This window comes from Sinocyclocheilus anshuiensis, unplaced genomic scaffold (assembly GCF_001515605.1).
Source record: "Sinocyclocheilus anshuiensis isolate Anshui unplaced genomic scaffold, SAMN03320099.WGS_v1.1 scaffold1102, whole genome shotgun sequence".
Lineage (NCBI taxonomy): Eukaryota > Metazoa > Chordata > Actinopteri > Cypriniformes > Cyprinidae > Sinocyclocheilus > Sinocyclocheilus anshuiensis.
This window is the reverse complement of record NW_015539924.1, coordinates 493,360-507,246: the sequence shown is the minus strand read 5'-3', so window position 1 is coordinate 507,246 and position 13,887 is coordinate 493,360. Positions and strand designations below refer to the sequence as shown.

General features: G+C 37.6%; 2 protein-coding genes across 3 annotated transcripts in view; one reads left to right on the top strand and one right to left on the bottom strand.

Annotated features, from left to right (window-relative positions):
• Nucleotides 1-4,224, bottom strand: part of LOC107686677 (dickkopf-related protein 3-like) — an 8,133-nt gene extending 3,909 nt beyond the window's left edge. Inside the window, exons 1-4 of the mRNA XM_016483761.1 lie at nt 3,923-4,224; nt 3,251-3,376; nt 3,030-3,110; nt 247-339 (exon numbers count right to left, since the gene is read on the bottom strand). Coding sequence (XP_016339247.1) covers nt 247-339; nt 3,030-3,110; nt 3,251-3,376; nt 3,923-4,120 — 498 coding nt within the window. The 5' untranslated portion in view covers nt 4,121-4,224. The remainder of the gene's footprint in view (nt 1-246; nt 340-3,029; nt 3,111-3,250; nt 3,377-3,922) is intronic.
• Nucleotides 4,225-7,697: 3,473 nt separating this feature from the next.
• LOC107686639 (protein-methionine sulfoxide oxidase mical2b-like) overlaps nt 7,698-13,887 on the top strand; it is a 61,228-nt gene continuing 55,038 nt past the window's right edge. For both annotated transcript variants that reach the window (XM_016483704.1, XM_016483703.1), the window contains exon 1: nt 7,698-7,881. The gene's annotated coding sequence lies outside the window, so the exon portion shown is untranslated. The remainder of the gene's footprint in view (nt 7,882-13,887) is intronic.

The following is a 13,887-nucleotide window of genomic DNA, read 5'->3' as shown; positions in this document are numbered from 1 at the left end:
GACGGACGGACGGACGGACGGACGGACGGACGGACGGACGGACGGACGGACGGACGGACGGACGGACGGACGGACGGACGGACGGACGGACGGACGGACGGACGGACGGACGGACGGACGGACGGACGGACGGACGGACGGACGGACTGATAGATAGACGGACAGACAGATAGATGGACAGACTGATAGATAGATGGACAGATAGATAGATAGACGGACGGACGGATAGATAGATAGAGCACAGACCATATTAGTCGTCTGGCATGGGACACATTTGGAGGTGATGATCTCATACAGGCAGAAGCTGCTGTCCCCACAGTCCTCATCAATCATACACTCCTGAGTGAACAAGAATGAAACTGACAATATATTACACTGTTATTACAGTTACAGTTGAGCAAACATCCCAAGGACCCCTATTAAAACAATAAACTCTGCTGCTTCAGGATACGACATCATAACATCATGGACATTCTGCTAAATGTCTTCTATTGGGTTCCACAGAAGAAAGTCAGTCTTCGAGGTTTGGAATGACATGAGGGTGAATTCATGATGATAGTGTTTTCCTTTTTTTCTATTTTGGGGGAACTTTTTCTTTGAGCAACCTACAGCATTGTCCTTTAACTATAGTTTAGAGACAATGCTGTAGGTTGCTCAAAGAAAAAGTTTACTATTGTAATAGTAAGTTTTGTTTTTGGACTTTAGGTCAGGAAATTCCAACGAGGTGTTTTGAAATTCAGTTGGGGACCCAAAGAAACGCCCACCTACCAAAACTGCATTTGTGTTGTCTGGAACATCCGCCTCAGCTACACTTCCCACTAAGAGTGGATATAATAATGTTTTATCCAAAACAGCCGTTTGTGTGCTTGTACTTTGTTAGAGACACTGGAACTCAATATGATGGAAATTTTGTGACTTAACCTTACAGCCTAAGCAAAAGACGGGAAATAAGACGTAATATTTTGAACATTTCCACTGTGCTGAAAATATTTACAAACAAACTGGATGAAGAACAGAGAATAGTCTCAAAATGGCCTGTTGTTCAATACGGAAAAACCGGAGTGCTTTTTTAATGCCTGATGATGTCATCATCCGTGTCAAAATTAATTCCACATTTACAGAAGTGGAGGTGCAGAAATCCTGTGAGAGCTGGAACAGCGACCTACCACTTAGCAGTCAACATCAAAGCCAAAGCCGTACCCTTCCCCCCAGAGTTACAGCGTCTGGACTGGAGTCTAGACTAATGTGAGTGAGTCACATGAAAAAACCTCTCATCAATTCCTCACGTACAAAAACAACTTTCTTGAAGAACTGGAGGTTCAGGTCCAAGTTCTTCTGGAAGACAGAATACAAAATGGAAATTTGTAGAAAACATGAACACAAAATTTTTATTAATTACATAAAACCAAATTAAATTAATAATTAAATATATTTGCAAAGGCATATACATTTTAAACATATATAATTTAAAGTAATAATTTCAATGATTAAAGCATTTAATATATATATATATCATTACATTTAAAATTTTATAATACTTTTTTACATTTTTTTAATCATAACATTTTATATATATATATATATATATATATATATTATTAAATTAAAAATTAAATTAATTCATAATCAAATAATGTAATTATAATTAATAATGAAAAATAATTAAAACATTGTAATTAAAAATAATGAATTAAAACGTGTGTGTATTTCATATATAATTCACAATTACTTTATATCTTTTTATAATTATATATTTATTTAATAATAATTAATATATTTAAAACTAAAAGAAAGCCAAATAAAATGCTAAAATATAATAAAGTAATATTTTTACATATGCTGCATACACACACACACACACACACACACATATAAAACCAAATAAAATGATAAAATATAAAAAAATAATATTTTACATATGCTACATACCCACACATATATAAAACCAAATAAAATTATAAAATATAAAAAAATTAATATTTTACATATGCCACACACACACACACACACACATACTTCACATAAATATTTGTATTTATTAATTGATTTTAAATGGTAATACATGGAATAATGTATTGATTGTTCACATCTGAGGTATATTTTGCAATAATGACCGGCTTTATATTATCATCCCTCACATATATGCTTATCTTTTAACTGTGAGCTCAGATTTGCCACTGTGCAAAACGAGAGTAAACCACTAAGTGCTGCCTCATGGCAACATGGCTGCTGGCACAAACTCTCCACCACACATCCCCAGCGCACCACTTTCCATGCATTCTTTCCAGCTGTTCTAATTTAACCATATATTATTGTCATGATGCCAGAAGACTGCCTGGCCAAAGAGCCTCTAATGACACTGCCGTCTGTTAAATTGCTATAGAAATGCATAAGGACCATATGTGTAATCTGGAATAGATATAATTTATTTCAATCAAAAGCCATTAAACAGAGTTACTGCTATTTAAGAGAACTGAGAGTGAATACATCACATTTAGTCTTGAAAACTAAGACATAATGTGTTTATGTTGTTTGGTTTAGCGTTTAAAAGATTCATTCCTGTAGAGGACATTTTTATTTAGCCTTATAAGAAATAACAGCTTATATTTTAGTGGTAACCACAGCAACAGAGCAATACAAGTGGAAAGAGGACTGATACGGACCATCCGTCCCTCTACTTTATCAAACGGTTTACAAGAATTCAGCATGTTTAGAAGAGTCTCTGTAATGATGTGCCACATGTTTTCCAGGCAAACAGCGGATAGTTTGATGACTGGTGAAGTGGAAAATCCATGTTGGTTTTAATAAATAAACTCTGCTTTCTAACCTCAGGTTGCCTGGGTGATGAAAAACTCACTGCCCAGAGTGACCAATGCAGCCGGACACCGTTTACTTACCAGGTTGTGCATTGAAAGTTTGATATCTGTTTAATGTGACTGGAAACAATCCAGATCACTTTTCTGAAATGAGATAGTATACAACTTCAAGTTATAGGAGATATCAAGGCTATAGATGAGAAATAGACTCACGTGATCTACTTCATTCCACCGTTCAATGTTCTGAATGAGAGTTCTAGAAAAATGAGTCTTTCCAGTCTTATTAACCGTTTCCTAGAGGAAAACCAGGTGTTTAGTTATACAAGGTAAATCAATATACAAAAACACTAAGGCATATAAACGCAAAGCGCAAAGTTCTGTTAATGCCATATATAGGCTTGCAAATAAAAATCTGAATCAAAGATAAGAAATACCTTGTCGATTCTCTCTATCAGATGAACAGTCCGATTTCCAACCTTGATCTCTGTTGTAGTTTCATTGTGAAAACTGGCAGGAAAGTTGTGTCTATGTAACAGCGATTTTGAAGACTCATTCTCCATCTGATTCAGATAAGATTCATATTAATATATGTGAATATTTTGACTGTAATTTTTATTTGATATTGCTAATTCAGAAGAAAATTTTGCGATTAATCACGAAGTGATTCATTTTAGCGAACCAATTCTTTGAACCAGTTCATTAAAAAAAAAAAAAAATCAGTTCAAAAGTGATTCGGTCTCATTGCATATTACGTGTTGTCCCCATAAGTTTTATTAATAGTACTATTAATTAAGTTACGTTTGTAATTTAGAAGCAGATATACTTACATTTACATTAAACACTACTAAAATTAATCTACATCGGTAAACATTTTGCACTTTTAACTAAATTTGCTATTAAAACTAAATCTGTTGAGTCGGTTCGCTCTTATTCGTTCGAGGTTTTGTGAACCGGTTTTAAAAAAAGATTCAATTAAAAGATTCGACTCAAAAGAACAATTCGTTCACGAATCGGTCAGCGACAATCCTCCTGCGCAAAGGACCAGGGCACAAAACAAAATTCAAATGTCAGTCTACTCAGATTGATTTTTCTCTAGTCATAGCTACCTGGTGAACAGCCTCTTCTAGTTTTTGCTGTGTGTCCTCCATAAGCTTTTCCACTTCCTTGAACATCTCGTTTAAAGTGGTTTGTCCCTGCGCCACATGCTCCTCCAGGGTCTCGGTGATGTCCAGATGTCCCCCTCTGTGAACTGAGCTGCCCACCACAAAGCCCACGGAAAGGGATATTATCACAAATTTCAGCATCGTTTTGTGCTTAGGCGAGTCACTCCTGGCGGGAATCACAGACCCTGTCTGTGCCTGGGACGCGCTTTATTTGGAAACTTGTGAGGGGAAAAAAAGACCGGAAAAGGTTTTTGGCTCCCAATATTGCATCTGATGGCTCAATTATTAAAGCGACAGCGCACTGTCCTTCAAAAATGAGGGTAACAAATAAATCGTACAAAAGTATGCTACCTCGACACAAACGACACTGTTTTCTATTTGAATAATTTTTAAAATGTAATTTATTCCTGTTATGGAAAAGCTCCCATTACCCCAGTCTTCAGTGTCACATGATCCTGGTGCTTAAGAAACATTTTTAAGTTAAGAGTTTAAAAGTTAAGAGACATTTATTTATTTATTTGTTTATTTATTTATTCCTTAATATTTTTATTTATTCTTAATATTTTTACAGAATTTGTTTGTAACATATTACAAACAAATAAAAAAATAAAAACTCTACCGACCTTCGTGTGTATCAGTCACTCCTCTCTTCCTTCTCTGCAAATGTCTCCACTGCTAAAACGACATACTACCACAACAAAATTAAGAACTGTTCTGACTCTCGCACACTTTACAAAACTTTCTCTTCTCTGTCCTCCTCCCCCTCCTCCTTCATCAGATCTTACAGCTGATGACTTTGCAATATTTTTCATAAATAAAACAAGAAACATCAATGACCAATTCCCCACACCACAAACTGATGATAATTTCATAACGACAAATGCACACTCTCTCTCCTAGCTTATCCTTTCCAATCATCCTACCTGTCCACTTGATCCTATCCCCACTCACATAATTCAGGCCATTTCTTCTTCAGTCATACCTGCCCTTACTCACATTATCAACACCTCTCTTCACACTGGTACGTTTCCCACAGCATTTAAACAGGCTCGGATAACCCCACTGCTTAAGAAACCCTCTCTAAATCCAGCACTTTTAGAAAACTACAGACCGGTATCCCTTCTTGCAATCATTGCAAAGACACTTGAGCGAGTTGTGTTCAACCAACTCTCAATATTCCTTGCACAGAACAACCTCCTGGACAACAACCAATCTGGCTTCAAAAGCAGCCACTCAACTGAGACTGCCCTGCTCTCGATGACTGAAGCCCTGAGACTGGCAAGAGCAGCCTCCAAATCCTCAGTACTCATCTTGCTGGATCTGTCTGCTGCTTTTGACACAGTTAACCACCAGGTCCTCCTGTCCACCCTCATAAAGATGGGCATCTCAGGAACCGCACTCCAATGGTTAAAGTTTTACCTCTCACGTAGGTCTTTCAGGGTGTCTTGGAGGGGTGAGGTTTCTAAGTCACAAATTCTTGCTACTGGGGTTCCTCAAGGCTCAGTGCTTGGACCTCTTCTCTTCTCCATCTACATGTCATCATTAGGATCTGTCATTCAGAAGCATGGCTTTTCTTATCACTGCTATGCTGATGACACTCAACTCTACTTCTCATTCCAACCAGATGATCCGACGGAAGCTGCACTCAAAGCGCTTTACATTGTCAGGGGGTATCTCCTCATCCACCACCAGTGTGCAGCATCCACCTGGATGATCCACCTATACAGCTGGGTTCGTCAACCATAACTCCTTCCAGGACAGCCAGGAACCTTGGAGTTGTGATCAATGATCAGTTAAGCTTCACAGACCATATTGCTACAATGGCCCGGTCCTACAGATTTGCCTTATACAACATTAGGAAGATTAGACCCTTCCTACCAGAGCAAGCTGCACAACTCCTTGTCCAAGCTCTTGTTCTCTCCAGACTGGACTATTGTAATGCTCTCTTGGCGGGCCTTCCCGCATGTACTATCAAGCCTCTGCAACTGATCCAGAATGCAGCAGCGAGAGTGGTCTTTAACGAACTGAAAAAAGCTCATGTTACACCTCTCTTCATCAGTTTACACGGGCTACCAGTAGCTGCTCGCATCAAATTCAAGGTACTGCTGTTTGCCTATACAAGACAACAACGGGTGCTGCACCAATATACCTAAACTCGCTAGTTCAAACTTATGCGCCCTCCAGAAGCTTGCGTTCTGCAAGTGAACGACGCCTTGTGGTGCCATCCCAAAGAGGCACAAAATCACTATCCCGGACCTTTTCCTGGACTGTGCCCAGTTGGTGGAATGTCCTCCCTATCTCAATTCGAACTGCTGAGTCTTTGGCCATTTTCAAAAAACGTCTAAAGGCACATCTTGTTCGCCAGCACCTGACGAACTAATACTAGCACTTACCTATTCTATTCTATTCTATTCTATTCTATAAAAAAACCTAGCTATGTGTACTGTGCTAGACTAACTGAGACTTGTCACAGCACTTGCATACTGTTGCTCTCTCGTTCGTCTGATTGCTTCTATTGTTCTCCTCATTTGTTAGTCGCTTTGGACTAAATTATTAAATGTACATGTAAATGTAAACATATATATATGCATATATTTTTTATCAAATAAATGCAGCCTTGTTGAGTGTATAGGCCTACTGGCTATATAGATTATTAACTTGATTATTTAATAATACTACTTTTTATTTGACTTGTAAAAAATGCAGGCAATATTTTAAATTATTTATAACATTCTATAATTGTATAATTATGTATAATATTCATACACATATGTAAACAGAATTACCTATAATTTGTATTGCTAGATTTTTTTTTAATTATTATTAGTGACAACTGTGTGTTGTCAGTCCAAACAGATTTTAATGGCTTCTTGTTTCGTCTTGAGTTAGTCTGTTTTTGTTCCATATAGACTCGTGAACATCTCATTGCACTCTTGGTTTTGCCCAACTTTGCCCTTTCAATGTGCATAAAGTGTGCACATTCTTTAATAGTCCAGCAGATGGCGACAGAGTACAACATCTCGTTTACCACTCATTCGCTGCCTATCCTAATGAAACACCTGTCAGCATGTGTGTGATTAAACCTGCTGCTCGCGCCAGCACAGCTATTCCTCTGGTGTAGATAAGACAAAATGCACGCTCGTCATATTTATCAAGACTCAACTTTTTATGTAGTACAGTAGCATAATATGAAAAACAATGAAAAATAGATTTGGCGTAAAGAAGATACACATCTGATGGTCTATTTTCTGGGAGTTTGGCAAAACTAGAGTGAATGATAAAGGAAAGAAACCAGGTGCTGGGAACACGAGGCGTCTAGGACAGTTGGTACAGGGCAGTAAAACATGAGACGCAATGTGTGTGTGTGTGTGTGTGTGTGTGTGTGTGAGTGAGAGAGAGAGAAAAACAATGGCCGTAGATTAATATTTAGCCTGGACTTATCCTAAACCACTAATGAAACACCGTTTTGCCGGTATAATTCGTTTGGATAGACAGATATGCACCCCCAAAACATATTTCACAACACAATTTTTTTTTTTTAAGCATTCTTACACGACAGTTTTCCTAAGCTCAAACCTTCAAGACCGTTTGTCCACAGAATGAAGTAAAATACAAACGACTGCTAAAAAATGTAACAGTGAGATTCGCCTTCCAAGTTTATCTGAACTTCCCATTGGGCGTCATGGAAAGCGCCGCCTCTAATTATAAAGCGCATAAACAGCCAGTGAGTCGCGAGCGCGACTGATCTCAACAACCGAGTGGATGGAGTCATAAGATACAAACATTTTTCTTTGTGTGTGACACAAGTTAGAGCTCAGATACGCTATACGGATAATATCAACCGCTGTCAAACAGATTCTGCGGCTGTTGCTGAAGCCGAAAGTCACATTACAGCGGAAAAAGTAAGTTTGCTGATCACTTCATTTGAGCGCGTGTCAGCGCACGAGCTGCTGGGATACTTAAAGTGATGCGCTATATTGGGCACGCGCTGCGTTGACGGAATAGGCCTACACTGTTGCCATAAATATGAAAATAACATTGTAATATTAAAACAAATAAATAGGATCGATATTTATGTTATGGTAATGAATTAAATAAATTATGGCAAGTTTGTATTGGATTTCCAATCGGGTGTTTGATTACATCTTTGTCAGGTTAGTTTCAAAAGTGGTGTAAATAATTTACTGCAGCCTTTGGAGTGTTCGTCAGCTGTCTGGGTTTGGTTTGTAGCTTATCTCTTAGATAATGGCAATACAGCACTAAAGCATGATTTTTGTAATATTATCTGTTGTCTGATATAGTCATTGGCTAAACTGACAACATTCAGTTTTGGGAAATCTATCTGAAGGACCGCCTTAAAGCTATGTGTTGCTGGTCCAACATGGTCTACTATGTAAAAACCTGCTCCAAAACACAGTTACCGAATAGATTTTCCAGGAAAGTCTCTTAAGAGACCAGTGTTGGTCCCTTGTTAGGGCTGTTCTCAGGTAAACAGTTGACGGGTGTGAAGATGCTGAGTAAGATGTTTTGAACATTAAGCATTTTCCAATGATGATGGTGTTTCTTATGCAAGTTTCCTGAATTCTGTTTTATGTAACTTGAATAGTTTTGGTCAGACTGGATTACTCATTGTTAGTGTGACTTGCTCAGACTGTAGAGATCATCGGGCTCAGACTGGCATCCAGTGTGTCTCAGTTGATGAATCATTTGCTTGCAGGTGTTTCTTCTCTATTTGTGTGCTCATTTTATTTTGTAATGAACATGTGTAGTGACTTGCACAGATAAATATGTGTTCTTATTTTGTAATACGTGTGTCTATATCCTAAATTTCCAGCAGTGATACTGAAGTGTAACACCCTCTTGTTTTTATACGGGCTTTCCTAATGCAATTTCTGAAATGCACCATAAGGTGTTTGCTTTTTTGATCTGTGCAGTTTCTGTTGAAGATTATGTGGTTGTTTATGAGAGCTTTTGGATATGTTGTCCCTCTGCTGCCTATAGGGCAAAATGATTGTTACATGATGAGTGTTACACAATCTGCGCTTCCTGGAATATGGCGTTGACTTATAAGGGCCATTCTGAGCACAGAGAAAGACAGAAATACACTAGAACTATGGCGTTGCTCTTTAAAATGGATTTCTGATTAATTGACCACAGCTTCACCACAGGCATGAGGAAAGATGTGCAGAGAAGTTGCAATTGTGAGAAATGAGAAAATTTGAGAAAACAAATAAATATGAGAAATGAAGTTAACGTAAGAAATTATGAGAAATGAAGCAAATTTGAAAGTGTTAGAAATAAAGAAGAGAATGTGAGGGGGGAAGCAAATATGAACATTAAGCACAATTTTGAGAAATATTTTTCAATTGTGAAAAAAATTGCAAACTGAGTCGCAATTGTGAGAAATTAAGCAAATATGAGAAATTAAGTCACAATTGTCAGAAAGTTGCATTTGTGAGAAAGTTGCAATTGAGAGATCGTTACATTTATGATAAATAGTGAGAAATAAAGTTGCAATTGTCAAAGTCGCAATTATAAGATTTACATTTAGTCATTTAACGGATGCTTTTATCCAAAGCGACTTACAAATGATGACAATAGTTACGTCAGTAAGGAATAAAGGAATAAAGTTGCAATTTTACGAAAAAGTAACAATTGTGAGAAATGAAGCAAATTGCAATTGTGAGAGAGTTGCAAATGTTGAAAGCTAAAGAAGCAAATCTGAGAAATAAAAAAATGTGCGAAATAGAATTGTGAGATATAAAGTCGCAACTGTGAGAAATAAAGTTGCAATTGTAAAAAATAAAGTTGCAGTTGTCAGAAGTGAAGTCGCAATTGTGAGAAAGTTACAGTTATCATCAATAAAGTCACTATTGTGAGATATAAAGTAACAACTGTGAAATATGAAGCTGCACAGAAGTTCATGAGGTGGAAATGACAAACAAAAGGGCCAACACAAATGCTGTCGGAGCCTTTCTGAGCCTTTTAGGTTATTCCCAGTATTTTGTGATTTTTAAAAAAAATATGACTCAGTGGAAGTTCAGTTAAAAATGGCTTGACTCCAATTATCCACAGATGTGAATGCTGAAAGTTTATCTGCTGCACTGCGGAGTCCATCTCTCAAAATAACACAACCAGTCCATTCATTTTGGACTGCCGTGATCCTCTCATACGTTTCTTGTGGGTAGTATATCACAATATGACATGCTCAGAAAAATACAAGCTTTTTTGTGGAATTGCATACATTCTTCTGTTGGATTCTATTTCACATTCCCTCCAATTTGCAACACAGATTTGCTTAAGGTGAAGGCAGGGTTGTTCACGCTAAAGCAACCCTACCGGCTGGTTGATCAGACTCCAGCTGGTTCATGTGGAAGCAATAATGCTTCTCATAGTGGTTTGTAGTTTTTCATGACCCATCTGAGAAAAACATCTGGACACCTGTATTTATAGAGTTGCTTCATGGTGTTATATGATATCTTCAGAGGATTGATACTAAAATTAAGGTGAAGGCAGGGTTGTTCACGCTAAAGCAACCCTACCGGCTGGTTGATCAGACTCCAGCTGGTTCATGTGGAAGCAATAATGCTTCTCATAGTGGTTTGTAGTTTTTCACGACCCATCTGAGAAAAACATCTGGACACCTGTATTTATAGAGTTGCTTCATGGTGTTATATGATGTCTTCAGAGGATTGATACTAAAAGCGTTGAACGGTTTATATTAATACCCAGATGACTGGCTCCGTTATTTTAATTAACCACAGATATGTAGTTTTGCATGTCGTTGTAAAGGTTACTAAGAGTTTTCCATTTGTAAATGAGACCAAAGTTGACCTAAATCTCTTCATTCTAGCGAATACATGGTTACAGTTGGCCATCCTGTTGTAGTGTAACGGAAAGACTTTAATCCAGAGTAAACAAACCTTTTTGATTTGAAACCATTTGCACTGTAAAAATGTCGGCGTCGTCTACCTCAAGTTAACTTATATTATCCTAGCTTGAACGGTTGATTAAAAAATACAATAATAATAAATAAATAAAAACGCTTAACTTTTACTCAGTAACGAATACCAACTCAAACGCACGAAGCCTGACTGACTTGCTACCGGTAATTTGACTCCTGCGCATGAATCCATGTTCAGAGATTTGGCCGGTTAGTGCCAATAAGCTACAACTTAAAATGTTAAGTTCACTGAACTAAATTGGGCTCCTTGAATTTCAGTAACATTAAACTGACTTTAAAAATCAAGTTGAAGCTAGTATAACTTATAAAAAAAAAGTTGAAATTGCTTAAATAATATTTATAAGTTAAAGTAACTTAAAAACATAAGTTGTCATGGCTTTTTCATCATATCATTTTTTACAGTGTGGGTGTGTTGACATTTGACCTGCTTGTCTGGAGCGGCATCACGTTTAAAGTCTTTAACGTCCTCCTCCATATTTCCTTTATAATCCTTCCTTCTGTTCCCAGTAGGTTAGAGAACGTTAGAGGAAGTGGAAAGTTGTGGGTTTGTTATCGTAAGGATCACATCATCCACACAACAGGATCAGTTAAAGATGCTGCCAGAAATCTTGATGTCTGCAGGGTACAGTATCTGACAGAATCTTAGAAGAAGAAGAGGACAAAAAGTGCAAGAGTCCTTAAAAGTCATATTTATGGAAAGATGAATCTGTTTTAAAAATTTTAAGCAAACTCAACTAGGATTATTTACCCCAGGACTTCATTAGCCTACTGCTGAGGCTTTGAACCTACTGTACATTGCTGTACGGCTATAGAATCACACCATGGTAGAACTTGAAACTTGAGACCTGTCTATTCTGAGCAGGAACCACCAGAATGTTTCTCCATGTTATAAGGGTGACCATGTCTGCCTCGGAGTGAAAAATAAAATGGGTAAAAGCCTGTTCTCATCAAGAACGATAACCATTCTAAGCACACGCTGCAGTTTTGTCATCTTTAAAGCAGGATAGTTTCTGATTGGCTGTCAGTGTTTTTATCATTTATCAGCTGGAAAAAATAATTTTAAAAGTGATTCCAACAATTCAAAGAATTCCTCTGTGTCATTATCATTATAGTTGATGTGTGGACTTTCCTATTCCAATAGAATTAGAATGATAAAACTTTATAGTTATCGTTATCATTCTTGGTGTGAACTGGCATTAAATGTAGAAAATTTTAAAATAAATATAAAATGATATAAAAAGTCACATTGAGGGATTATCACCCAAGTCAAAAATACAATGTAAAAGTAGCAATTGAGAGAAAGTCGCAATCACAAGAAAAGCCGCTAACGAAGTCACAATTCTGAGAAACAGATTCACAATTACAAGAAACAAAGTCGCAGTTGCGAGAAACGCAGTTGGAATTGTGTGATGTAATGTTGCGCAATCAGTTGCGATCAATTGTGAGAAATAAAGTCGCAGTCATGAGAAATGGCAATAACGCAAAACGAATCGCAATTATGAGAACTGAAGTACGAATTGTGAGAAAGTCGTACAGTAATTGTGAGATATAAAGTAGTGATAATGAGAAAGTCAATTACCTTTTAAATGTTTTTTCAGGCAGAAATGGGCTTTCATAACATTAATACTGCAATACAGCCAGATTTAAAGTGCAAGCTGTTTTTAGTTGATGCATAATTTTTTCAAATTTCTTACAAATTTCCTACAAATTTCCAAATGCAAAATGCAGCCTACTGTCATTATAGCATATTTTCTTACCCTACAGAGTATTCAGACTTTGTTCATACATCAGTTTTCCTCTGAAAATCTCAATGTAAGCGCCTCACAATGCGTCTTTGCAAATCTTTGTTTTGCACAACAACACACAGTATTTAGCAGTTATATATCTAGTGGGAATATTTGGCCTGCTGTTGATTTTGATGACTTTAGGGATTCCTGGTTACACATGGGTGTTGCCCAGTTCGCTGTCACTCGAGCAAATCTCTACTAAACACATTACTCTAGAGAACTCATTACGGGTTTGACCTACATCTTCCCCTTCATTTTGCCCTAACGTATGATAAGTTAAGAATTTGTTGGAACAAGAGTGATTGTATATCATTCTCAGGAACCATGATCCCAAAATAGCTGATTTTGCCTCTTTGCATTTTTTTCTTTCAAGATGGTTTGCTTGCTATGGTAATTACTCCTTAAGAGCTATATTTAAGTTAAGAGCTATATTGTGCAATTCTAAAAAGTGTTAACATTTTAGCATTTATGTGATCCAGAGGGGCTGCTTTGAATTCTTTGTCCACCACAAAGCAGTAAAAAGTGCACAAACAGGAAGGACTTGGACCTCATACAATATCAGATATCCTGCCTCTGGAACTACTGTGCAGAAAATCACACATAGCAATTTTTATTAGAGATGCACCGATCGATCGGCCAGGGATCGGAATCGGCCGATTTTCCTCATGATCAGCCCGGATCAGTGATCGGCCGGTCAGTCTCACTTCTTTCCGATTCCGAGCCGCTCCGTTTTGTTACCAGCGGCACAGGCAAAAACGTCAGCCGTGCATTCTCGCTCTTCTCTCCGACGACCCCTTCTCTCTCACACACGTCTCATTCGCTCCGGTTAAATAGTGCTTGTATTGCGCATTATTTTAGTCATTCCCGCAGGTTTCGCGCTTACACCAAACGCGTGCGCACCACCACTGATCTATATTAGTGGAGAGCACAATCCGCGCTCAGTCTCAAACAGCTTGTGAGCCACAAATACCAAAATGAGTGGCTAACTGCGCTAAAACGCTAAAATGCCCGTTTTGGCGAGTATCCAGTTAAAGACAGTCAGTTTTAGAACGTTAAATAGTTGAGAAAGAGAACGCATGTTGTGTAACAGTATATGGATAAATATGGATATGGTCCGTGGATAAACTCTTAAATTACTGCAGTCCAATATTCCTGCT